The sequence below is a fragment of the Protopterus annectens genome, chromosome 6.part0, assembly GCF_019279795.1.
Source record: "Protopterus annectens isolate FY-2018-M chromosome 6.part0, PAN1.0, whole genome shotgun sequence".
NCBI classification, from domain to species: Eukaryota; Metazoa; Chordata; order Ceratodontiformes; family Protopteridae; genus Protopterus; species Protopterus annectens.
The window spans coordinates 1299001043-1299028009 of record NC_056737.1 but is presented as its reverse complement, the minus strand read 5'-3'; the positions used below and the strand labels follow the sequence as shown (position 1 = coordinate 1299028009).

Genomic DNA, 26967 nt, shown 5'->3' with positions numbered 1-26967 from the left:
CAAATGTAATGACTGCAACAGTGAAACATGAAGAACATCATCTGCATCCAAGTTCCTCCTCCCAAGGACTCAATGAGTAACTGGCCAGATCTGTCTTACTCACAATGAGTACTGCCTACACTCCTCTACCAACTGTAAAGGAACCTGCCCTACCTGGGCAGTAGCCATGGCTTCATCCCTCTATTACTTGAGCAGGTTTTAGCTTCTATCATATTATCTGAAGTCCAGCAGTAAAACCTACAATCATCTACGTTAGCATTTTCTAGGAAATGATGTTGATATTCCTCACTCTATTATGATGCCCTTTGTATCGCCAGTACTACAAATCATTCAATGCCTTTTTCAGCATCATTCAGAATATTTCCTGTTTATTCAATTAGCTGCTGGGATACCCAGACTACTATTTTACTCCACCTATGCACTTCATCATTTATCTTCCTCCACATGCATGCATACATCAAAACAAATTTTAATTAAACCACATATCTAAACCAAAAATGGATTTATATAGCAAGCGTAGAAAAGCAAAGTAGAAGCAAATACCTAGTCCAAGTAAAAGTTAAAAAAAATCTATACCATCTATAGATATATACATATATATATACACACACACATATATATATATATATATATATATATATATATATATATACACACACACACACACACACACACAAACACGCACGACTGACGAATGTATAAAGACAACTTAAAAAAAAAAAAAAGAAAAAAGCAGGTCACCAATAAGATATGGATATATCTACTACAGTAACAGTACATGTGGGCAGTGCAGTTTGAAACACTGCCAAAAATGCACATAAATTAATACATACCTATTAATGCTTTTATGCACTGCTACAACAGTCACAATTTTCTTCCTAACCTTCACTACTGAGGTTCAAACATGAAGACCGACACCCTGTGCCATTATGGCAGAAATTTAACAAATCATTACACAAAGGTGTTTGTTTAAAAAAAAATAAACAAATCAACACATCTTTCTCAAGAAATACTGACCAAACATGTAGGAAAATTATCAATTATGCCCAAAAAGTACAGTTGTGTACACTTACCATAAATGTAGATGTTCAAGTGTATTCACTGTTGCATTCATTATATTAGGGTAATCTGCTGGCAGGTTGCCCTCAGTCGGCCTGATTAAAAAAGTCTTGGGTCCTACGTCAGTTGCTGTCCCTTCTTCAATGATGTCAGGTCATCAGGGATATAAAACATGCATCCGATGCCATTACATCAGTTTTTTTTCTTGCCCCAGATGTCAGGTGCCCCCCTAATGGGGAGTAAATAAAATTAAAAACACCAAAATATACCTGCAACCAAAAGCAAATACACCAAAAAGGCTTTTAAGCATAGTAAAAGAAGGTAGAGGTATAGCCAGAGAAAAATAGAGGGCTGGAGGGAGGGTAAAGTACAGTTGTGTACACTTACCATAAATGTAGATGTTCGAGTGTCTTCGCTGTTGCAGTCATGACTGTAGGGTTCTCCCCTGCCGGCAGGCAGTCCTCAGTCGGCCAGAATCCCAAAGTCTGGGTCCGGCGTCGGCTGTTCAGCCATGCTCCCTGACGTCAGAGCGCCAGGAGTACAAAGCTGACAGCCAACGCCATGTTCTCCAGTTTTTCTTGCCCCAGATGTCAGAAGTTCCAAAATGAATAAGGTCCCATACCCTTTGCAAATACACCTCAGAAGAAGGGCGAAAAAAGGAACCACACAAAAGAAAAAATAAGAGGGGACAGGAGGGAGGGAAACCCAGACTGCAACAGTGAAGACACTCGAACATCTACATTTATGGTAAGTGTACACAACTGTACTATGTTCATCGTGTTTCACTGTTGCAGTCATGACTGTAGGGTAGAATCCCAAAGCAGAAAGAAAGGGAGGTGGTCATAAAGTAGAGGGGGCGGCTATAAGGCCCTGCAAGACTGCAGAAGCAAAGCCTGCCCTTGACTTAGAGTAGAGAGGTAGATTGTAGTGCTTGGAAAAAGTATGCACTGAACTCCAAGTTGCAGCTTCCAAAATGTCTTTGGTAGGAACTCCCCTGAGGAAGGCAGCTGAAGTGGCAGCAGCTCTGGTAGAGTGAGTCCTTATACTCCCTGGGGTTTGCTTTCCATGGTGTGAATAGCAAAATCTGATTCCATGAGCAATCCATTTAGAAATGGTCTGTTTTGAAATGGCTTTACCTTGGGAACTTGAAGCATAAGAAAAGTACAGTTTTGTACCTACCATAAATGTAGATGTTCGAAGATCCACATTGCTGCAGTCCTAACATTTGGGGGTAGTCCGCTGTCCCAGTCGGCCCGAATACCAAAGTATAAGGCTGACGTCGGTCAAGGCGCATTAGTCTGACGTCAGGACGTCAGGGTACAAATGCGCATGACCGACGTCATATCCTCAGTCTTTTCTTGCCCCAGATGTCAGAAGACCCTAACAAGATGAGGCCAAAACCAAAAAACACCAAACACTCCTGTACCAAATATATGTACAATATATACAAATTTACAAAAGTACAACCCCACCCACAAAACCACCCCTAAACACAGAGGGGAAGGAGGGAGGGTAAATTGGACTGCAGCAATGTGGATCTTCGAACATCTACATTTATGGTAGGTACAAAACTGTACTATGTTCTTCATCCCACATTGCTGCAGTCCTAACACTTGGGTAGAATCCCAAAGCAGAGGTAAGGGAGGCTGGCAAATCATAAAGCAGCAGGAGCTGTCAACATGCCCTGCAAAATAGCCGTGGCAAAACCAGCCCTAGATTTAGAGTAGAGAGGAAGGTGGTAATGCTTAGAGAAAGTATGCACTGAACTCCAAGTAGCTGCCTCCAAAATATCCTTAGTTGCCACCCCTTAGAAATGCTGTTGAAGTGGCAGTAGCCCTAGTGGAATGAGGCCTAATCCCAGCTGGAATCTCCTTGCCATGATGGGAATAACAAAATGCAATGCAAAACCCAATCCACTTAGAAATAGTTTGTTTTGACACAGGCTTGCCCTGAGAACTCAAAGCAAAAGAAACAAACAACTGCTGAGACTGCCTAAAATCCTTAGTCCTGCTTAAATAATAGCGCAACTGCCTGTGTACATCTAAAGTGTGCAAAATCTTTACCCCCTTATTTTGGGGATCTGCATAAAAAGTAGGCAAATGAATAGTTTGGTTTAAAGCCACACTAGAAACCACCTTAGGCATAAAGGAAGGATTAGTACGTAATGATACCCTATCCTTATGGAAAATCTAAAAAGGCTCAACCGCCATAAGAGCCTGCAATTCAGAAACCCTTCTTGCAGAAGTAATGGCCAACAAAAAGCAGTCTTCCATGACAAGTATTTCAATTCAGCAGTAGCCGCAGGCTCAAAAGGTTGTAGAGTAAGTTTCTCCAACACAAAATTGAGATCCCAAGCAGGAGTAGGAGCTCTACGTGGGGGTCTTATATTCTTTGCCCTCTAAGAAATTGCTTGAACAAAGGATGAGAAAACAATGGTGGGTCACAATCATAGTGAGCTGAAATTGCTGCAGCATGAATCTTAATGGAAGAGAAAGACAAACCTTTGTCCAATAACTCAGTAAGATATTGAAGAGCCACACTCAAATTAGGCTCAGAAACCTCCAAATCCTTTGCTGCACTCCAAAATAAAAATCTCTTCCATTTTTCTCGTACACTTTCCTTGTACTAGGTCTTCTGGCTTCCATAATCACATTCAAAACTTGTTGAGGAAGTTGAGACCTGCTGTGGTTCAAAACAGAATATGCCAGGCTGTTAGATGAAGAGAGTGAAGCTTGACATTGAGTAGATGACCGTCCCTCTGAGACAATAGGTGTGGAATCAAAGGTAAAGGCCATGGAAGCTTCCTTACCAGACTCCTCAGTAATGGGTACCAGTGTTGCCGAGGCCAATCTGGAGCAATTAAAATCATCCTTGGCTTGTCTTGTCTGACCTTTAGGAGTACCTTTGGGAGGAGAGGCAGAGGTGGAAAGGCATACACATGAAGATTTTTCCAACTGAAAGAAAGAGCATCCACTTTCCAAGCTGTGTGATGAAACCTTTTCGTGCAAAACTTTGGCAGCTGGTGGTTTAGTGGAGAAGCGAACAGATCTATGTCTGGAGTTCCCCATGACACTGTCAATTTCCGAAATACATGAAGATCCAGTTTCCACTCGTGGGGATCCATGATTTGCCTGCTTAACACATCTGCTAAGGAGTTCTGTGCTCCCGGCAGAAACCTTGCCTGAAGATTTAGTTGCAAGCTGAGCGCAGTCTCCCACAAAATCATTGCTTGCCTGCATAGAGGATAAGAATGTGTTCCCCTTGTTTGTTGATGTACCACATGACAGTTGTGTTGTCTGTTAGAATCAACACCTGCCCTGGAAGAAGTAACTCCTTGAAAGCCATTAATGCAAACTGGACTGCTAACATCTCCTTCATGTTGATATGTAGATGCTGTAGTCTGGCAGGCCACTTGTCTTGTATCCACTTTCCATTCAGATGAGCTCCCCAAGCTATGTCTGAGGCATCTGTCGTTAGAATCTGACTCGCCTCTGGCCGGGTCACAGAGAGTCCCTTGTTTAGGTGACATTCCTGAGCCCACCACAAAAATTCCTTTTGAATGCAAGGTATTATTTGAATGACAGTGTCCAAATCCTGGCAGTGCTGTGTCCATACATTTTGAGATACCATTGCAGCTTCCTCATATGCAGTTTGGCATTGGGAAGCACCAGAATACAAGATGCCATGAACCCTAAGGCTTGAAGGACTGTCCTTGCAGTCAGCCCGGACTGAAGAGATAGTTGATGGAAGTAAAGGGAAAGATTCTTTTGTTTGTCCGGGGGTAAAAGGCCCATCTGGGTTGCTGAATTCAGTGTCGCACGCAGAAAGCACATGTCTTGAGAGGGTACTAGACTGGACTTTATTTCGCTCACAGAATACCCCAGGCATCTTAGCACTGCTATCACATATTCCAAATGCTGAAAAAGGTCTTCCTTTTCTTGAGCCAGAATCAGGCAGTCATCCAAGTAAGGATAGATTTGTATTCCTTTTAGCCTGAAGTAAGCTATCACTGGAGCCAGAACTTTTGTGAATACTCTGGGCAGTAGATAAGCCAAAGGGCAATGCAGAGAACTGATAATGGGAATTCCCAGCTCGAAACGCAGATACTTCCTGCAACTTAGCCTGATAGGCACATGAAGGTAAGCCTCCTTGAGATCTAAAGTTACCATCCAGTGATCTTTGCCCAGCAGAGGTAAAAGCTGTTGTAACGTCAACATTTTGAACTTGGGAATGTCCAGATAAGTGTTGAGGATAGATAAATCCAAAATTGGTCTCCACGTGTTCCCCTTTTCGGTACTAGGAACAGGCGAGAATAAAATCCTAGGCCCCTTTCTGGCACAGGAACCGGCTGAATGGCTCCTATTTGGAGTAACAGAGAAATTTGCTTGTGGGCCTCTTTTCTTTGTAGAGGAGGAATGTCTGGCATGCCTTTGAAAGGAGGCAAGGTATGGAAATAAAACCTGTAACCGTGGTGAATGATATCCAATACCCATCTGTCTTGGGTAATTAAACTCCAATTTTCTTTGAAAAGCCAGCCTTCCCCCCAAAGGTGCTGCCAGACGAGTAGGCTCTGGCAGCTGAAAAGGCAGGTCATTGGGTCTGCTTACGAAAGGACTGACCCCTGCCCTCACCAGAAGACTGAGCAGGTGAACTCCCTGTTCTAGGCCTAAAAGAACCTTGAGCTCTGCCCCTACCACGCCTAGACCTACCCCTAGACTGGGAATCATAAGAAGGGTATGTCCACCCCTTAGTAGGCCAATTTCTACTAAACTTCGGAGGCTGAACCTGCAAAAAATCTTTAACAGTCTGCATAGACTTAGCCTTGTCCTCCATTTTCTTTAAAACTGCTTCCACAGGCGAACCAAACAACACATCAGACTGTAACGGAGCATCCAAAATCCTTGTCTTAACATGCTCAGCTAAATTCTGATCCCTCAGCCAGCCGTGCCTGAAGAACAGAACCAGTGGCAGCCACCCTCAAGAGGCCTGTACAGCATCAAAACCACATTGCAAGGAATGCTTACCCACCTGTTCAGAAACATGTACTAAATCCTGCAACTCTTTACACTCAATACCTTCCGCCAGAGCATCCACCTTAGACTTCAATTGAGAAAGGAGATAATTTTGGTATTTTAACATGTGGAACTGACAATTCAAAGCCCTCATGGCTAAAGTGGAAGAAGTATAAACCTTCTTTCCCCATCTATCCAAAGCCCTTGCCTCTTTATCAGGAGGAACAGGATTTTTAACAACAGAAGCCTTAACACCTTTAGGCCCCTGAGAAACAGTTTCTGGGTCTGCCCTAGGACTCTTAAAAAGATACTTATGAGCTTCAGGCACCCTATAATACCTATCTGGTTTAACTGGGGCAGGAGGCAAAGAATCAGGGTTCAGGGAAGCCTCTGCAAAAACATCTTCCACCACAGCCAGAACAGGAGGTATAGCTAAAGGCCTATGCTGGGGTAGAAACAAAAATTCCCTAAGCCTCTTCCTGGAATCAGAGAAATCTTAACCTTCCCATTTAAAATGCTCCCTCATGGAATGAAGAGTTTCTGAAAAAGAAAAATCCTCAGGAGGAGAAGCCGAAGGAGTAGAATCATCTACATCAGAATCAGAATAAGGAGGATACTCCTGTAAGTCTTCAGCCAAGACTCAGAAGCCTCTGAACACTGCTCAAAACTCTCAAGCTCAGGTTCCACCCTAGGCCTCTTATCAGGTGGGGGCATAGAACCTCTAATCATAGTAATCAAATCTTCTGCCATTTTAAGCATATGTTTCTTAGGCAGAGACCCTGAAGAACTAGGAGACCCCCACTGAAGTTAAACCTGGCCTGCCTCTCGAAGAAGCCTTGGAAACAGAAGGGGAGGGCCTAACCACCTTAGGAAGGGAGGGGAGAACAGCTACCTGAGAAGCCCCTTCAGCCCGGCCTACCTCCTGAGAGGACACATCTTGTAACAGTAAAGTCTCTCCCTGAGACTCCAAAGAAACTTCTGGCAGAACCTCCGGCTCCACCGAGCCTTCTAAAGAACCGACGTCCGGGACAGACGGTTCTTCCAACCTAGGCTTTGCTGCTTTGTCCTTGCGCTTTTTAGACGAAGCGGCCGGAGCATCCGATGGCATTTTATAATTACAACGCTTCCCAAAACTAACCTGGCACAGTCTAATCTTCTCTTAATAGTGCGTTTGTTAAATCTAGCACAAGAGCGACATCCAACAACGACGTGCTCAGGCCCTAAGCAAGGTATACACAAGGTATGGTAATCCCTATGAGGTATCTGTTTCCCACAAGAAATACAGTTATTCACTTTTTCTGACATCCGGTTAAATACTGAGGCAAGAAAAACAAAATATTCCCAACGGGTACTTAGCCAACTTTGATTCGGTCTGAAACTCCGACTTCAGAAAATTTCAGAACGCCAACCTGCACTCGCAATACTGCTTCTGCATCGGACCATGCGGCAAAAAAGACTGAGGATATGACGTCGGTCATGCGCATTTGTACCCTGACGTCAGACTAATGCGCCTTGACCGACGTCAGCCTTATACTTTGGTATTCGGGCCGACTGGGACAGCGGACTACCCCCAAATGTTAGGACTGCAGCAATGTGGGATGAAGAACATCAAACAATTGCTCTGATTTCCTGATGTCCTTGGTTCTGTCCAGGTAAAAACGTAGTTGTCTGTGTACATCCAAGGAATGTAAGATCCTTTCCCCTTTATTTTGAGGAGTGGGGAAAAAAGTTGGCAAGTGAATAGTTTGATTTAAAGCCACTTTGGAAACCACCTTAGGCATGAAAGTAGGATTAGTCCTTAAAGACACCCTGTCTTGATGAAAAATAATATAAGGTTCCACAGCCATAAGAGCTTGTAACTCTGAAACCCTCCTGGCAGAGGTCAGAGCTAAAAGGATGGCTGTCTTCCAAGATAAAAACTTGATGTCAGATGAGGCAGCAGGCTCAAAAGGAGGTAAGGTGAGCTTTACAAAACATAGTTGAGATCCCAAGCAGGAATGGGAGGAGATCTAGGGGGCCTTAAGTTCTTAGCTCCTCTGAGAAATTGTCTCATGAGCTGGTGGGAAAAGATAGGAGGGTCTGTATTATAATGAGCAGAAATAGCAGAGGCGTGTATCTTAATGGAAGAGAAAGAGAGATCCTTATGTAAGAGGTCTGACAGGTAAAGTAAAATCTGAGGAATGTTAGGAATAAGAGGATCAGAATCCTGAGCCTGCATCCAGGAACAAAATCTTTTCCATTTTCCTGCATAAGATTTTCTAGTGCTAGGACGTCTGGCTTCTAAAATGACATCCATAACCTGCTTGGGTAGGAGAGAATGAATCAAAGATCCTGGATTAACCAGGCCGCCAGGCTGAGAGTTTTGACATGGGAGTGTAGAATCTGACCCTGGTGTTGGGACAGAAGGTTCGGAATCTGTGGTAAAACCCAGGGTGGCTCTAGACAAAGGTTTCTCAGTGTTGGGTACCAAAACTGTCGAGGCCAATTTGGGGCTAGCACGATTATCATCTTGGGCTTGTCCTGCTTGATCTTTAGTAATACCCGTGGAAGAAGAGGAAGAGGCGGAAAGGCATATCCCGAGAGGTTTCTCCAACTGAATGATAGAGCATCCACTTTCCAAGCTTGATCGTGGAAAGTCCTGGTGCAAAAAATTTGTAGTTGATGATTGAGGTGGGATGCAAAGAGGTCTATGTGAGGACATCCCCAAACTGCTGTAATCATCTTGAATATTCCGGAGTCCAACATCCATTCGTGTGGATCCGAAAGGTTTCAGCTCAGACTGTCTGCCAGGAAGTTTTGCTTCCCTGGTAGAAACTGTGCTTGAAGGTCCAGATTGCAAGCTAGGGCTGTGTTCCAAAGATCCATGGCTAGTCTGCAAAGGGGGTAGGAATGAGATCCCCCTTGCTTGTTTATGTACCACATAACTGTGGTGTTGTCTGTCCGTATCAGTAGTTGTCCTGGTTGTAGAAGATACCTGAAGGCCAATAGAGCTTTCTGAACGGCTAACATTTCCTTTAAATTGATATGCAGGTGCTTCTGATCCTTTGTCCAAAGGCCCTGCAGACAGTCGCCCCAAAAATGGGCTCCCCATGCATAATCTGAGGCGTCCGTGGTTAGAATCTGAGTGGCAGGAGGCAGACAGAAGGGTTTTCCTTTGTTTAGAGTACATGCCTTGGACCACCAAAGGAATTCCTTTTGAAGACAAGGCAGGATGGAGATCAGTATGTCTAGGCTGTGACAATGCTGAGACCATACACTTTTTAGGTACCACTGTATTTTCCTCATATGTAGTCTTGCATATGGTATGAGAAGGATGCAGGAGGCCATGTAACACAGAGCCTGCAGGAATCTCCTTGCAGATAGCTGAGTTGTAGTTGCCAAGGTTTTGAAAGTTGAAGTCAGCTGTAACTGTTTTTCGTACGTCAGAAATGCCATCTGGGTTGTTGTGTTTAGAGAAGCGCCCAGAAAAATTATCTGTTGTGAGGGTGTCAAATTTGACTTTTTTATGTTTATAGTGAATCCCAGGAACTTGAGAAGATTCTGAACAAACTGTAGATGCTGGAGTAAGACATCCTTGCTGTCTGCCTGAATAAGGCAGTCGTCCAGATAAGGGTAAATTTGAATTCCCTTGAGTCTGCAATAAGCTACTACTGGAGCCAGGCACTTGGTAAAGACCCTGGGCGCAGTAGACAATCCAAAGGGCAGCGCAGAGAATTGGTAGTGCCTCGATCCTGCCTTGAATCGGAGGTATTTTCTGCGTTCCTGTCTGATGGGAATGTGTAAATATGCTTCTTTTAAATCCAAAGTTACCATCCATGCATTTTTGGTCAGCATTGGTAGTAGCTGCTGTAGAGTAAGCATCTTGAATTTTGGTATCTCTAGAAAAGTGTTCAAGACTGACAGATCCAGAATGGGTCTCCATGAATTTTGCTTCCTGGGGACTAGAAAGAGCCTTGAGTAAAAACCTTGTCCCATCTCTGAAAGTGGAACTAGTTCTATGGCTTTCATAGGCAAGAGGGATTCCACCTGGTTTAATGCCTCTGACCATTGATGTTTTGGAAGATCTGGCCATCCGCTTGGCCTTGGTGGGGTATGAAAATGGAATTTGTAACCTCTTGAAACCACATCCGGAACCCACCTGTCTTGGGTTATAAGAGTCCAATTTAGATGAAAAAGAGAAAGTTTTCCTCCGAGAGGGGCTTCCAGGCAAGAAGTTCCTGCAGCCCAACAGAGGGAGTCATTGAGTCTGTTTTCTATGAGCTTGCGACCTGTCTTCTCCTCTCCTAGGGGTGGAAGCAGTCCACTGTCTTGGCCTATAAGAGGCTTGCGTTTGAGGCCTACCTCGGGGGCGTCTATATCTTCCCCTCTGAAGCCTGTCTGAATTGGGAAAGGACCAATTTTTTGTAGGCCAATTCCTGCTAAATCTGGGTGGCTGTACTTGTAAGAAATCTTTAACTGTTTGCATGGACTTTGCCTTGTCCTCCATCTTTTTAATCACGTCTTCAGCTTTAGATCCAAATAAAACATTATGCTGAACAGGAGCATCCAATAATTTAGCCTTTACCTGATCTGGCAAATTTTGTTCCTTTAACCATGCATGCCTTCTAATTACTGTGCCAGAGGCAGCAGCCCTACAAGAAGCCTCCAAGGCATCAAATCCACAGTGTAAACCATGCTTCCCAACTTGTTCAGTGGCATGCAGTAAGTCATGTAGTTCCTTATCATCTGCACAGGCGGAAATGGAAGTTAGCTTTTGCTTTAAAACAGACATGAGAAATTGCTGGTATTTCAGCATATGAAACTGACAGTTTAAAGCCCTAATAGATAAAGTAGCAGAAGTGTACACTTTTTTGCCCCATCTTTCTAAAGATCTGGAATCCTTCTCAGTGGGAATGGGGTTTTTAGCAGAAGTGGTCTTAACGCCCTTAGGTCCCTGAGAAATTGTTTCAGGGTCAGCAGTAGGGTTCTTGAATAAAAACTGGTGGGAATCAGGAACCCTATAGTATCTGTCTGGCTTAACAGGAGCTGGAGGAAGAGAGTCAGGAGTTAAGTTAGCCTCCGAAAAAGCATCATCCACAATATCCAAAATAGGAGGAATAGCCAGGGGCCTAATGTTGGGGAAGAAGAAGAAAATCCCTTAGTCTTTTCTTAGATTCCGAGTACTCCTGTCCTTCCCAGTGGAAATGTTCCCTCATTTCATGCAAAGCTCCCCCAAAAGAGAAATCCTCAGGGGGAGAAGCTGAAGGAATGGATTCCTCAGCATCAGAATCCTCATAAGGAGGGAAAGAATATTCCTGGTCAGAAGAAGAAACAGAAGAAACAGAAGCCTGATCAGAGGAGTCATAATAAACTTCCTGCCTTGCCCTTTTATCTGGAGGGGGATGTGAACCCCTAATCATAGTAAGTAAGTCATCCGCCATTTTATGTAACTGTTTCTGAGACTTGGGAGCCGGATCAGAAGAGGCCTGGGTTGCAGTCTTTGATTCGGAAGGAGTCTTTGCCTTTGTCTTTGACTTTGCCTTTATAAGAAGCTGAGTAGGCCTGAAAACCCCTTTGGAAGCCGGTACCTGCACAGCGGCTCCGGACCCATCCGAAGAAGCATTGTCCGAAGGTCCAACTGAAATATTCAAAGGCCTAGTTGGCTCCTCGTGGGAGTCCGTTTCGGCTATAGGTTCCAAAATGGCCGACGACAGGGGCTGCAAAAGTGCCTCACTGACGACGGACGAACGTGAAGCTTGCTCTGCTTGTGCGATATCTTCTGATTTGGACCTCGGAGGCCTGTCTTTGTCCTTGCGTCGTTTGTGAACTCCGGTAGCCGAAACAGTATCCGACGACATTTTGTAATTAAAACGCCTACCGAAGTAATGAAAAGCAAAATCGTACCTTCGTTTTATAGTACGTTGATTGAATCTAGCACAAAACCGACAACTAGCTACGTCGTGGTCAGGGCCTAAGCAAGGAATACAGTAAGAATGAAAATCCTTATGAGGTATTTGCTTCCCACATGAAATACAATTATTAACTTTTTCTGACATCGGACTGGAGCAAGAAAAAAGTTTCTCCAACGGGGTACTTAGCTTTGAGTAGAAGAAAGTCTTCGGACTGAAGTTTGATTAGAAAAAATTGTCAGGAGTCAGCCGACCGGCACTTGCGAACTGCTATCACCGCATGGCAAGAAAGACTGGAGAACATGGCGTCGGCTGTCAGCTTTGTACTCCTGGCGCTCTGACGTCAGGGAGCATGGCTGAACAGCCGACGCCGGACCCAGACTTTGGGATTCTGGCCGACCAAGGACTGCCTGCCGGCAGGGGAGAACCCTACAGTCATGACTGCAACAGTGAAACACGACGAACATCCAGGACTGCAACAGTGAAAACACTTGAACATCTACATTTATGGTAAGTGTACACAACTGTACTATGTTCTTCGTGTTTCACTGTTGCAGTCATTATACGTGGGTAGATTCCCAAAGCTATGGTTGGGAAGAGGAGTTTATACAGCATTAGGGCCAGCTATAAGGCCCTGCAAGACAGCAGTGGCAAAGCCAGCTCTGGATTCAGAGAAAATTGGTAACTGATAATGCTTGGTGAAAGTATGTACAGAACTCCAGGTAGCAGCTTCTAGAATATCCCTGATAGGAACACCTCTGAGAAAGGCTGCAGAAGTAGATGCAGCCCTTGTGGAGTGAGATCTGATCCCCTGGAGGATAGGTTTTCCATGGTGCTTATAGCAGAAATGAATGCAATGGCTTATCCATTTAGAAATGGTTTGTTTTGAAATAGCCTTCCCCTCTGCCCCTGCAGCAAATGCTACCAGCAATTGTTCAGATTTTCTTCGAGATTTAGTCCTGGATTTAGTCCTGTCCAAGTAGAATCTAAGTTGTCTGCGCACATCCAAGGAATGCAGAATCCGTTCCCCCTTTGTTCTGTGGATTGGGAAGAAGGTTGGCAAATGAATGGACTGATTAAGAGCCACACTAGAAACCACCTTGGGCATGAAGGATGGATTGGTCCTCAGAGATACCCTGTTCACATGAAAGATGATGAAAGGCTTTACTGCCATAGGCCTGTAATTCAGATATCCTTCTAGCTGAAGTGATTGCTAAAAGGAAGGCTATTTTCCAAGAAAGAAATTTTAAGTCTGCAGTAGCAGCAAGCTCGAAAGGAGGTAGAGTGAGTTTTTCCAAAACAAAGTTAAGATCCCAGGCAGGGGTAGGAGCTCTCCTGGGTGGTCTCAAGTTCTTTGCCCCTCTGAGATACTGCTTGAGCAAGGGTTGAGAGAAGAGGGGTGGTTCTGTGTTACAGTGAGCTAAAATAGCTGAAGCATGGATTTTAATAGAGGAAAAAGACAGGCCCTTGTGAAGTATCTCAGTTAAGTATTGCAAAATCTGAGGTAAATTGGGTGCTGCTGTGCTCATCCCTAAAGATTGGTTCCAGGCACAGAATCTTTTCCATTTGTCAGCATAAGATTTTCTAGTACTAAGTCTTCTCGCCTCCAAGATGACATCCATCACAGGTTTGCTGAGGGATGATGAGGGTGAATTTAAGTGATTAACCAGGCTGCAAGACTCAATATTGGAAGCTGAGGGTGCACAATTTGGTTCTCCTGCTGAGACAGAAAGGAAGGGGTCTGAGGCAGATGCCATGGAGATATTTGAGAGACACTGCGCAGGAGTGGGTACCAGTGTTGGCTTGGCCAGTCTGGTGCAATCAAAATTCTTCTTGGTTTGTCCTGCTTCACTTTCAGCAGTACTTTGGAGAGCAAAGGCAGAGGCGGAAAGGCGTAAACTGAAGGACAGAGCATCCACTTTCCAGGCTTCTTTGTGAGGAGTCGTTGTGTAAAACTTGTCCAACTGGTAGTTCTGGGGGGAGGCAAATAGATCTATGTCTGGGCTCCACCATTTGCTTGTCAAAATGTTGAAAATCTGTGGTTCCAGTTTCCACTCGTATGGGTCCATGAGATTTCTGCTTAGTCCGTCTGCCAGTGTATTCAATTTTCCTGGCAGGAATTGAGCTTGTAGGTGCACTTGGTAGCTCAAGGCTGTGTTCCACAATGCCATGGCTAGTCAGCAGAGGGGGTAAGAATGTGTACCCCCCCTGCTTGTTTATGTACCACATAACTGTGGTGTTGTCCATCTTTACCATTAGTTGTCCTGGAAGAATGTAGTCCTTGAAGGCTGTCAGAGCATTCTGTATAGCCAACATTTCTTTTTGATTGATACATAGGTGCATTTGATTTGGGTTCCATTTGCCCTGAATGCACTTCCCTGCCAGGTGAGCCCCACATGCATAGTCTGATGTGTCTGTAGTTAGGGTTTGGGCGGCAGGGGGTAGTGTGAATTGCAGTCCTTTGTTTTGGTGGCAGGCCTCTGCCCACCATAGGAATTCCAAGCGTAGGCAAGGTATGATAGGAATCATTGTTTCCAGGCTGTTATAATATTGACTCCATAGACTTTTTAAGTAACACTGTAGTTTCCTCATATGCAGTCTTGCATACGGCATTAGAAGAATGCAGGAGGCCATGAACCCCAAGGCTTGCAGTATTTGTTTTGCAGATAGCAGGGTTTTTGTGGCCACTTGTTTGAAGTAAATTACCAACTGAATTTGCTTCTTTGGCGTGAGGAAAGCCATCTGAGCAGTTGTATCCAAGCTTTCACCCAGGAATGTAATCTGTTGAGAGGGTACCAGTTGTGATTTATCTTCATTTATGGTGTACCCCCAGACAAGTTGGAACCCTTTTTACAAACGCCAGATGATTTAGAAGTATGCCCTGGTTTTCTGCATGAATTAGACAATCGGTATAGATATATCTGAATATTTCTTTGCCTGCAAAATGCAATATCTGGAGCTAGGCACTTTGTGAATACCCAGGGTGCAGTAGACAAGCCAAAGGGCAGTGCAGAGAACTGATAATGCAAGTAGCCAGCTTTGAATCGTAGGTATCTTCTGCAAGACTCCCTGATTGGGATGTGCAGGCATGCTTCTTTTTAAATCTAGAGTTGCCAACCAGGCATCTTGGCCTAGCATAGGAAGTAATTGAAGAGTCAGCATCTTGAATTTTGGAATGTCCAGAAAGGTGCTGAGAGTAGACAGGTCCAGAATTGGACGCCATGATTTGTCTTTTCTGTGTACCAGAAAAAGCCTGGAAGAGAAACCTTGTCCCTTTTCCTCTTCTGGTACTGGCTGAATAGCCCCCATGTTTAAGAGGAAAGTACTTGTTTTTGAGCCTCTGCCCACTGACTTGGGGGCAGGTCTGGCCACCCGTTTGGTGTTAGCAACTTGTGGAAATTAGATAAGTATCCCTGGGACACTATATTTAAAACCCATTTGTCCTGGGTTATGAGTTCCCAGTTATTTGCATGAAGAGCAATCTTTCCCCCCAAAGGAGCGGCTAAAAGGTAAGTGCTTGGTAATTTTAAAAGGAAGTCATTGACACTGTTTACCATAGGGGGGTGCCTTGTTACTTCCAGATTTGGAAGTGGAGGCCCCCCCATTGCTTAGTTCTGAGAGTCCCCTGGGACTGAAACCTGGTGCTTTTGTTGTGTCTGGGTTTGGCTTGAGAGGATCTGGAAGGAGCTGGAAAAGACCAATTCTTAGTAGGCCAGTGCCTACTAAATCTTGGAGGTTGCACTTGTAAGAAATCTTTAACAGTTTGCATAGATTTAGCTTTATCTACCATCTTTTTTAGAACTTCTTCAGCCTTACTGCCAAACAGGCGATCCTGATTTAAAGCAGCATCCAACAATTTCGCTTTAACATGATCAAGGAAAGATTGCTCCTTAAGCCAAGCATGCCTTCTAAGCACAGACCCAGTAACACAGCAGCCCTGCAGGATGCCTCTAAAGAATCAAAACCACATTGCAAAGTATGTTTTCCAACTTATTCAACAGAATGCAATAAATCCTGTAAATCTTTATTTTCCACACAGTCAGGAATCAACATCATTTTCTGTTTAAGCGAACAATAGTATATTGTTGATATTTTAACATATGAAATTGGCAGTTTAAAGCCCTGATTGCCAAGGTTGCAGAAGTATAAACCCTCTTACCATCTATCCAGCGCCCTGGAGTCTCTATCAGAATGGGAAGGATTTTTAACAGAAGCCTTAATGCCTTTGGGCTCCTGAGAAATGGTTTCTGGATCTGCAACAGGATGTTTGAAAAGGAACTTGTGGGACTCGAACCCTGTAGTATCTGTCAGGTTTACTAGGAGCTGGAGGCAGGGAATTAGGTGCCATATTGAATTCCAAAAACACATCACCAACAATGTCTAGTACAGGAGGTATAGCCAAAGGCCTATAGGGAGGAAGAAGGAGGAAATCCCTAAGCCTCTTTTTTGAATCAGAAAATTCCTGACTTTCCCAGTGGAAATGCTCCCTTAAGGTATGTAAAGTTTCCCCAAAAGAAAAATCCTCAGGAGAGGAAGCAGAGGAAATGGAATCCTCTGCATCAGAATCCTCATAAGTAGGTAAGGACAAATCCAGGTCATTAGAAGATTCAGAAGAAACAGAAATGTGATCATAAGATTCTTAATCAAGCTCAGCCCTAGCCCTCTTGGGGGGGGGGGGTTGACTACCCCTGATTAGAGTAATTAGATCTTCAGCCATTTTGATCATTTGTTTTTTAGGCATAGGAGCCTAAACATGTGGCCTGGGCGTTGGTTTTTTAGACATAGATCGAGATTTAGACCTTAGTAATGAAGGTGGAGTCGGTTTAATATGCAAGTCTGTAGGCCCGAATACACCCTCAGAAGCCGGTGCCTGTGCAGAGGCTCTGGACCCATCCAATGTAGAGACATCCACGGGTTCCATAGGTGTATCATCTCGCGGCATACTGGACTCTGAATGGGTCTCAGTAGAGGCCTGCGAATCAGAAGTAGCGGGTATCAGGGGCTTTGAAAGAGCCTCACTGAGTACAGGCGACTGGCTTAGTAGAAGCGTCGGTGGCAGTTTTGGACCTCGGTGGCCTGTCTCTTTCTTTATCTTTGCGTTTTTTTGGAATTCCGGTAGTCGGACGCCTAACCGACGACATCTCTGGATAATTAAACAGAGAACCGAAATACCTAGAGGCAAAAATGTACTGACGATGGATAGTGTGCTGATTAAATAAAGCACAAAACCGACAGCAAGGTACATCGTGGTCAGTGCCAAAAGCAAGGAATACAGTACGAATGAAAATCTTTGTGAGTTATTTGCTTTCCACAAGTAATGCAATTAACTTTTACTGACATTGGTAAGGAGCAAGAAAAAGTTTCCCCAATGGGGTACTTAGCTTTAAGTTGAAGACTTCGGTACTGAAACTCGAAAATAAGAAGTTATGTACTCACCATAACGTTCCATCTGAGTATGTAAAACTTCATTTGTCTGCAACCTGGGGGATACGGATCCGATCTCGGATCCGAGCTGGCAACTTTACAAAGCTTAGATCCGAGCTCCTAGCTCCTCCCCTTACCCATAATCCCCTGCCAACCCTGACTGACCTCAGATCAAGTTTGCCCGCAACCACTATAGTAGATAACTAACTACCTTTTCGGAAAGGTACATCACTATATGTCATAAAACGCATCTGAAGGTCAGGGGGACGGAAGGGGGGAACGGTTGCAGACAAATGAAGTTTACCTACTCAGATGGAATGTTATGGTGAGTACATAACTTCTTAATCTGAAGTAGTTAACTTCATTTGGTCTGCAACCTGTGGGACAGCGTCCCCAGCTACCTAAACCTTGGGCAGCCTTCATGGAAGGATATTCCGGAGCACTGCGGAGCCAAAAGAAGTTCTCCCTCTGGAGATAATGTCCAGTTTATAATGATTGATGAAGGTATGAGATGAAGCCCAAGTGGCTGCTGAACAGATATCATCCAAGGAAACTCTGGATTTAAAGGCGGCAGATGTAGCCATAGCCCGAGTTGAGTGGGCACGAACTCCTTGAGGTGTGGGCCTGCCAGAATTTTGATAAGCCGTGATGATACACTGTGAAATCCATTTCGATAAGGAAACTTTCAAAACTGGTTTACCTAGGCTAAATTTGGCAAAGGAGACGAACAACTGGTCGGATTGTCTATGACCAGATGTCCTATGAATGTAAAACCTAAGTTGTCTATGCACGTCCAAAGAATGTAATTTGTACTCCCCCTTGTTCTGGTAGTTAGGAAAGAAGACCAGCAAACTGAAAGATTGGTTAATATTAGTCTCAGAAACTACCTTCGGGAGGAAGGAGGGATTGGTCCTGAGGTAAACCCTATCCTTGTGAAAAGCTAAGTATGGAGGTTTTACAGAAAGAGCTTGCAATTCAGATACTCTCCTGGCTGAAATAATAGCCACTAGAAAGGCTGTTTTCCAAGACAAATATCTGAGGTCTACTGAAGCCGCAGGTTCGAAGGGAGGAGCCGTCAAGGCTTGTAATACCAAGGTCAAATCTCATGGAGGTAATGCTTCCTTTATTGGAGGCCTAAGTAGAAAGGTGCCCTTTAGGAACGTCTTGCACAATTTTGTAGTAATCAAAGGACCCATTTCAGTACCTACGTGATAATGAGAGATAGCTGCTAATTGAACCTTAACCGTAGAACAGCTAGCTCCCTCATTAAAAAGTCCTGAAAGAAAATCCAGCACCGCAGGCAAGGGGACTGTAAAAGGATCCAAATTATGGCGTTCTGCCCAGATAGAGAAACACTTCCATTTACTACCATAGACCTGCCTAGTAGAGGGCTTGTGCGCTGCTACTAGGATAGCTTTAACTGGAGATGAGATACCGGGAGTCCTAGCTACAAGTGGAACTGGAGCAGCCAAGCCGTAAGCTTGAGGCTGACCAGGTCGGGGACTGGGAGCCCCGGGGGATGGGAAATGAGATCCGGGAGGGGATCTAGAATCCACGGCGGATTTGCTCGATGAGACTACAGGTAAGGGAACCAAGCTTGGCGAGGCCAGAATAGGGCAATGAGGATCATCCTGCTCCCCAACCGACTGGCTTTCTGAAGGAGTTTCAGCATCAGGGGAAGAGGAGGGTAGGCATAGAGAAGACCGGGTGGCCAAGCATGCACCAAGGCGTCCCTCAGGGCTTCCTCAGCAGGGGGAATGAGAGCTAAGTAATTGTTGCATTTCGTGTTTGAGGGAGATGCGATGAGATCGCAACAGGGCTGCCCCCATACGGCAAAAAATCGACTCGCTACTTGAGGATTGAGGGACCACTCGTAAGGTGAAAGGATGGTGTGACTCAGTCTGTCCGCCAGGATGTTGGTCCGTCCCGGAATGTGCGTTGCAATGAGAAAGCGGTTGGTGATCGCCCATTCCCACACTCTCATGGCTTCTCGACAGAGTGGGTAAGACCTGGTTCCCCCTTGTTTGTTGATATACTATACCACAGACATACTGTCTGACTGGATCGCAATTGTTCCTGCAGGCAGAAGGCTCTGAAGTGCTTGCAACGGCAACAGCACTGCCCTTACCTCTAGAACATTTATGTGCAATAAGGTCTCTGAATTGTTCCCCGTGCCTTGAACAGTCCTGCCCGAATAATGCCCCCATGGCAAAGGGGCCCCGCCAGGAGGTCTGACGATTGAAGCCATCAAACGAGAGCCTTCTTGCAGGCTCTGCTGAGAGGAATGGGGTGACACAAGGGGTACTGATGAAGGGACCATTGGACTTGTAGAGTCCACTGTAAAATCCTCATGTTCAGATGCGCCATGGGCAGAAGGTTGATTGGGGCTGCCATGGATCCTAGGGCCCTCAGAACAAATCCCGCCGGAGTTTTCGAAGATTAAAAGATGACCCGTACATGTGTCCTCAGTGTGTGCAACCGGTCGGGAGTTATGAAGACTAGCTGCCTGTTGGTGTCCAGTCTGGCCCCGATAAAATCTATCACCTGAGTCGGGGTGAGACAGGACTTGTCTGAGTTTATAGTGATCCCTAGTTGTGGAGCAAGGTTGAGGAAGTAGTCCCTGGCTAAGCATAGTAGATGCCTTGTCGGGGCGGTGAGGAGCCAGTCGTCCAGGTACGGGAAAACCTGCATTCCCTGGAGTCTCAGGTGGGCCGCTATTACTGCTAATACCTTGGTGAACACCCTGGGGGCTGAGGTGAGACCAAAGGGAAGGACCCTGAATTGATAATGACTGGCTCCAGCCGGAAGCGGAGAAACCTCCTGGATCGTTCGTCCATCAATATGTGGTAGTACGCGTCCTTGAGGTCTATGGAGCACATCCAGTCGTTCTCCCGCAAGAGGGGGAGAATAGATTGAAGTGTGACCATCCAGAACTTTTCTTTGGTTACTGACAGATTTAGTAGGGAAAGATAGAGGATGGGCCTTAGGTCCCCCGTCTTTTTTGGCACCAAAAAGAACCTGGAGTAGTAACCCGATCCGGACTGGCCTGGGGGGATGCGCTGGATAGCTCCTTTTTCTAAAAGCTGCCGAATTTCTGCAGCTGCAGCCTCCCTCCGATTGGGTGGAACATCGGGGAGGTGTTAGGGGGTGTAGGGAATGTAGGAAAGGGGAATTTTGTATCCTCTGGATATGATATGAAGCACCCAGCGGTCTGCTGTAATGGACTCCCAAGCTGCTAGGTGCCTCGAGAAGCGCCCCCCGACTGCCTCCAGAGTGGAGCAGTCGGGCAACCCCTCAGGGTTGCTGCGTGGGCCGATCAGAGAAGGTTTCTCTGGACCCAAAGTTCTTCGGGCCCCCTCTGCCTCTAGGGCGGCGTCCAGCCTGTCCTCCTCTGCCACAGAAGGACTGGGAGTCCGGAGCGGACTGGGACTGTTGCGACTTTCGGAACCACATCTTTTTCTGTCCCTTTTGGTTCTTGGAGAAGGACCTCTGGGGAGCAGAGAAGCGGATGCCGACGGCAGACGTCTTCCCGTCCTTTTCGCTCTGGACTAAAGTCTCGCGAACTGTCTTGCCAAATAGGGCAGAACCATCGAAGGGGGCATTCGCAAAGGACGCCTTGAAGGGTTCCGCGAAATCACAATGTCGGAGCCAGGTCTGGTGCCTCATAACTAGGCCCGCTCCGCTGGCTCTAGCGGCTCCCTCTGTAGCGTGGGATAAAAGCCGCATAGAGGTGTTGGATATAGACCTAAGAGTGGCCATGCGAGTGGAGTACAACTGTTTGTCCTCCGCAGACATGGACTCCGGGGGCGATGCAGCGTACTCCTTAATAAGGTCTCGCTGCAGCCATATCACGTGCCATGTAGTTCAGGGACCTTACAGCGAAGGTCGCTGAACTAAAGACCCGCTTCCCAAGACGGTCCATCGAGCGAGACTCCTTGCGGGGGATGGACCGAGGGACTCTCTTGGGCCAACTCCCTCTTGGTGGCTGCCGCCACCAACATAGCATCTACGGGGGGTCCCTTGCTCCAATGGGACTTCTCGGTCGGGGGGCTTAGGATTCTGTCTGGACGTTTGGGGACTGGCTCCACAGTCCAGCTCCTTCCATGCCCTAGTGGTAATAAGGTCCACTAAGGGGTCGGCCGGAGGGGACACCCAAGAGGTAGATGGGCCTGCTTCAAACGCCTCCAGGAACACTGATTTGTCCGAGGAAGCCTTGGGGGCAGACCCCCCCCCTTATCCTAAGCATTTCCATGATGTCTCGGAAGGAGACATCCTCGGGGGGTGACCTTGGGGAGCCTTCCCCCTCATCCAAATCCGTGTCTTCTGTCAAGGACTCAGGGGAGTCCACGTGCCTCCTCTTGCACTTTCGCTTGTGAGGAACATCCTCCGGGGGGGGGGGGGGGCTATCCGAGGACGTCTCACCAGCCACGTCTTGTTCCAGGGGAATGACCTGAGACGTCAAAGCAGGCTGTCCCTGTGGCCGGGCGACAGAAGCCTGACCCAACCGAGAGGGAGTGCGGGATGGAACCGTAGCAAGGACCGGGGTCCTGGATGCACTCAACAGAGCCCTCTCCACCACATCGAAGGCCGAGGGAGAGCCGCTCTCTCTGGGATCTGAGAGCAGACCCTCGCTTGGATCCAATGGATGGATCGGAGCCGGTGCCGAGAGCATCGGATCCGAAGGACCAGCGTGCTCCGACCTGGACGGAGCCGAAGGCACACTGACCCCCTCAGATCCGAAGCTCAGACCACAGTTCTGAGAGCTCGGATCCAACAAGGAAGGACCCGACAGACTCAAAGGAAGAGTCGGAGCCGAAGTACCCGATACTGTCGGCGCCGACCCACCCCCGGCTCCAACGCTGCCCAGCTCCGAGCGCTCCGAACCCGGGAAGTGGGTCGGAGAAGGAGCTATCGGGGCAAAGAAGGGTGTTGAGCTCCTCCCGGAGGGGGAGGGGGAGGCAGGAGCACTCCCATCTGCAGCTGGGCCTGGATGAACCTTCAATTCATCCGGTCCAAATCTGCGTCCGAAAGGCTACGGGTGGATCTCGACGAGGCCACCGAGGCTGGCCGGGAGTGCTGCCTCGATGACCTCGACGGAGATCGGGTCTCCTCCTCCTCAGGTCCCGGTGAGAAGCATGGAGACAGGAGCCGAGAAGGAGGAGACCTAGAAGCCCGCTTAGCCGGTGGGGGGGGGGGGGGGGAAGTGGAGGCCTCGGCCCGCCGCTTGTGGTGCTTCTCCCTCCTTTTTTCTTTCCTGGCCTCCCTCTCCTCCGGCGCAGAAGCGGGAGATTGAGTCCCAGCCGGGGGAAGAGAGGCAGGAGTGGCTGCCACCGAAGCCTGGGAGGAGGCCACAGAAGCACCGGAGGCCGAAGCCGAATCCGGGGGCAAAAGCCCCGCTAGGATCAGCTTCGACCTCCGGTCCTTCAGTGCCCTGGGGTTGAACGCCACGCAGATAGAACACCCAGAGGAGAGGTGTTCAACGTCAAGGCACCGGACACACAGAGTGTGGCCATCCGCTGGGGAGAGCTTATGGCCACACTCGGTGCACTTAGAAAATATCGGTTTTGGGGCCTCAGACATATTAAACTAAAAGGTAAAACTCACTCAGTAGGCCAAAAACACACTAAGACACACACACACAACTACGACCAGCGAGGGGTGGGGAGGAAGAAAAATTTGACTGAAATTTAGTAAAGTTAGCTAAAACTAGAGTTATAACAAAAAGGAACCTAACCAACACTAAACACTCACTCAAGTTTAAGGGAGATAATAATAAAGAAAAGGCTTATCTGACCAATTGACCAGGAGCTCGCAATCTAGCTGCTGTTCAGAAGCGCGGCAAACTAGATCTGAGGTCAGCCAGGGTTGGTAGGGGATTATGGGTAAGGGGAGGAGCTAGGAGCTCGGATCTAAGCTTTGTAAAGTTGCCGGCTCGGATCCGTATCCCACAGGTTGCAGACCAAATGAAGTTAACTACTTCAGATCAAAAATTTCAGGAGTCGGCCGACCAGCCTTTGCGAACTGCTTCTGCTTCGGGCACCGCACGGCAAGAAAGACTGATGTAATGACATTGGATGCATGTTTTATACCCCTGATGTCATGGAAGAAGGGACAGCAACCGACGCAGGACCCAAGACTTTGTTAATCAGGCCGACTGAGGGCAACCTGCCATCAGATTACCCAAATGTAATGACTGCAACAGTGAAACATGTAGAACATCAACAATACAGGCAGAATGAAAAGCAGTACTCACTGCAAATGGGTCTACTTCACGATGTCGAAAGCCGACAATATTGAAGCTGATATTGTCGGCACCACATCGAAAGCGCAAAACATCATGCAGGTAAACAGAAATCTCCGTAGGGGGAGATTGCCATTTATCTCAATGTAATGAGGTCTCAGAGTTGGAATAATTAAGTGGGGGGGTGCAGCCCCCCACGAACGCTAGTTAGTTTTTTTATTTTGTTTTGTTTTTTTAACGTTATTCGATGTTTTACTACATCGATCACTAGAGGTCGACCTTTAGTGATTCGATGTAGTAAGATTTCGATAACGTGATATAGACGCCTGCAAATTACTGTGTGAAATAAAGATGCTGATATGATCATAGCATGCAATGGATAATAAAAATTAAATACAAGATAAAATACATACACGCAAATCACAATGCAATGCAAAACAAGCTTACATTTAAATAGGGATGCACATTTATGTTTAATTCAAAGACAAAGTATAAGAAATAGAAAGCAATGACAACTTAAGAAACATACCTGATTAGCACTGGCTTTCTCCAACCTGTCTATCATCGTTTCAAACTGTAGTGGCCTGATTTCCATTTTCCTATTTAGTCTGTTTAAGAGAGTCTCATCTTCAGAGTCCATGTCGTAGTCTGGCTGTTCATTGTCAAGGCTAAATGCTGAAAAGCAGAATTTTGCATGTAATGTTGTTCCTGAAATATTGCACATTTAAAATCAAACAATATAAACAACATTTTCTTTGCAACTAGCCCTCTCAAGAATATTCCAAGAGTCAACTCCGATGGACTACTAAGAAAGATCACATATATCTATTTCAGCCAGGTACATGATCTTGTCCACCGTACTTACACATCCATACAGTACAGTTGTGTACACTTAACCATAAATGTAGATGTTAGAGTGTACTCACTGTTGCAGTTATCACATTTGGGTTATCTGCCTGCAGGTAGCCCTCAGTCGCCTGAATACCAGAGTCTTGGGATTTCTACGTCGGATGCTGTCGCTTCTTCCATGACGTCAGGTCGTCAGGGGTATAAAACATGCAGCAGATGCCATTACATCAGTTTTTATTGCCCCAGATGTCAGGAGCCCCCACAATAGGAAACAATTACATGGTGTGGAAGTATAAAGTAAATACCAATGTTATAAGATATGGCCAAAAAAAAAAAAAGAACAGGTCGAAGTATAGAAAAGTCAGGGGGCTGGAGGGTCGAAGTATAGAAAAGTCAGGGGGCTGGAGGGAGGGTAACCAGGACTGCAACAGTGAATACACTCGAACATCTACATTTATGGTAAGTAAACACAACTGTACTATGTTCGTGTTTCATTGTTGCAGTCCTCACATTTGGGGTGATTCCCAAAGCTGAGGAAGGGTGGAGGCAGTCAAGAAGCATTAGGGCTGGCAAGGAGGCCCTGAAAGACTGCTGCGGCAAATGCAGCTTTGGATTTAGAAAAGACAGGTAAGCGGTAATGCTTGGTGAAAGTGTGTACAGAGCTCCAGGTTGCAGCTTCCAGGATGTCCCTGGTAGGGACTTCCCTGAGAAATGCTGAAGAGGTTGATGCAGCCCTAGTGGAGTGTGTTCTGATCCCCTGTGGGGTAAGTTTCCCATGGTGTATGTAGCAGAAATGGATGCAGTGTGCTATCCACTTAGAAATGGTTTGCTTTGAAATGGCCTTGCCCTCTGTCCCTGTAGCAAAGCTGACTAGCAGCTGGTCAGATTTTTCTGAAAGGTTTAGTCCTGTCCAGATAGAACTAAAGCTGCCTGTGCATGTCCAGGGAGTGCAGAATCCTTTCCCCTTTACTCTGAGGATTAGGGAAAAAAGGTTGGCAAATGAATGGACTGGTTAAAAGCCACACTAGACACCGCCTTGGGCATAAATGATGAGTTAGTCCTGAGGGAAACCCTGTCCGCATGGAAGATAATGAAGGGCTCCACGGCCATAAAGGCCTGCAATTCAGACACTCTTCTTACTGAAGTGATGGCAAGAAGTAAAGCTGTTTTCCAGGAGAGGAATTTTTTTAACTTTGCTGAGGCAGCAGGTTCAAAGGGTGGAAGCGTTAGTTTTACCAATACAAAGTTAAGGTCCCAGGCTGAAGTGGGAGCTTTCCTTGGGGGGGCCTTAAATTTTTGGCTCCTCTCAGGAACTGTTTGACTAGAGGATGGGAGACGAGGGGTGGCTCAGTGGCTCAGTATTATAATGAGCCAAGGTGGCAGAGGCATGAATCTTAATTGAAGAGAAGAATAGGCCTTTGTGGAGCATTTCTGTTAAGTAATCTAGTATACGAGGTCAGCTGGGCACAGTTGTGTCCATTCCTTGAGACTGGCTCCAAGAACAGTATCTTTTCCACTTTTCTGAATAGGATATGATAGTACTAGGTCTCCTTCCCTCAAGGATGACATCCAGCACCTGTTTACTGAGGGTTGCTGGTGATGAGTTCAGGGGATGAGCCAGGCTGCTAGGTTCAAGGTTTGTAGGTGAGGTTCAAGGTTTGTAGGTGAGGATGCAAAATCTGGCCCTCCTGCTGGGACAGCAGGGAGGGGGTCTGAGGCAGATGTCATGATGGCAATGCTGTGAGACTGCGCAAATGTGGGTACCAGTGCTGGTGTGGCTAGTCTGGCACAATCAGGATTGTCCTTGGCTTGTCCTGTTTGATCTTGAGTAGAACTTTCGAGAGGAGGGGCAGAGGGGGAAAGGCATAGCTTGAGAGGTTTTCCCATGTAAAGGACAGGGCATCCACTTTCCATGGTTGGCTGTGGGGAGTTCTGGTGCAATATTTGCTCAATCGATAGTTCTGAGGGGAAGCAAAGAGGTCCACCTCTGGTTCCCCCCACCTCTGGATCAGAAGCTTGAATGATTTGGGTTCCAGTTTCCACTCGTGTGGGTCCATTAGATTTCTGCTTAAGTCGTCTGCAAGTGAATTTAGTTTGACTGGCAGGAATTGAGCTTGCAGGTGCACTTAATTGCTCAAGGCTGTGTTTTACAGAGCTATGGCTAACCTGCAGAGTGGGTAGGAACAGGTTCCGCCCTGCTTAATGTACCACATAACTGTGGTGTTGTCTGTATTTATCAATAGTTGCCCTGGAAGACTAAGGCATTTGAAGGCTGTCATAGCATTCTGTACACCTAACATTTCTTTTTGATTGATATGCAGGTGCATTTGCTTGGGGCTCCATTTGCCTTGAATGCACTGTCCTGCCATGCGAGTCCCCATGCATAGCCTGGTGTGTCTGTTAGGATATGGGCGGCAGGGAGTCCTTTGTTATGGTAGCAGACCTCTGCCCACCAAAGGAACTCTGCCCTTAGGCAAGGAATGATAGGAATCAT

General features: G+C 46.4%; 1 protein-coding gene across 1 annotated transcript in view; it reads right to left on the bottom strand.

Annotated features, from left to right (window-relative positions):
• The window catches only part of EPC2 (enhancer of polycomb homolog 2), a 3037718-nt gene that overhangs the window by 2208701 nt on the left and 802050 nt on the right, over positions 1–26967 (bottom strand). The window contains exon 3 of the mRNA XM_044074869.1: positions 24154–24299. Within this exon, the coding sequence (XP_043930804.1) occupies positions 24154–24299 (146 nt within the window). The remainder of the gene's footprint in view (positions 1–24153; positions 24300–26967) is intronic.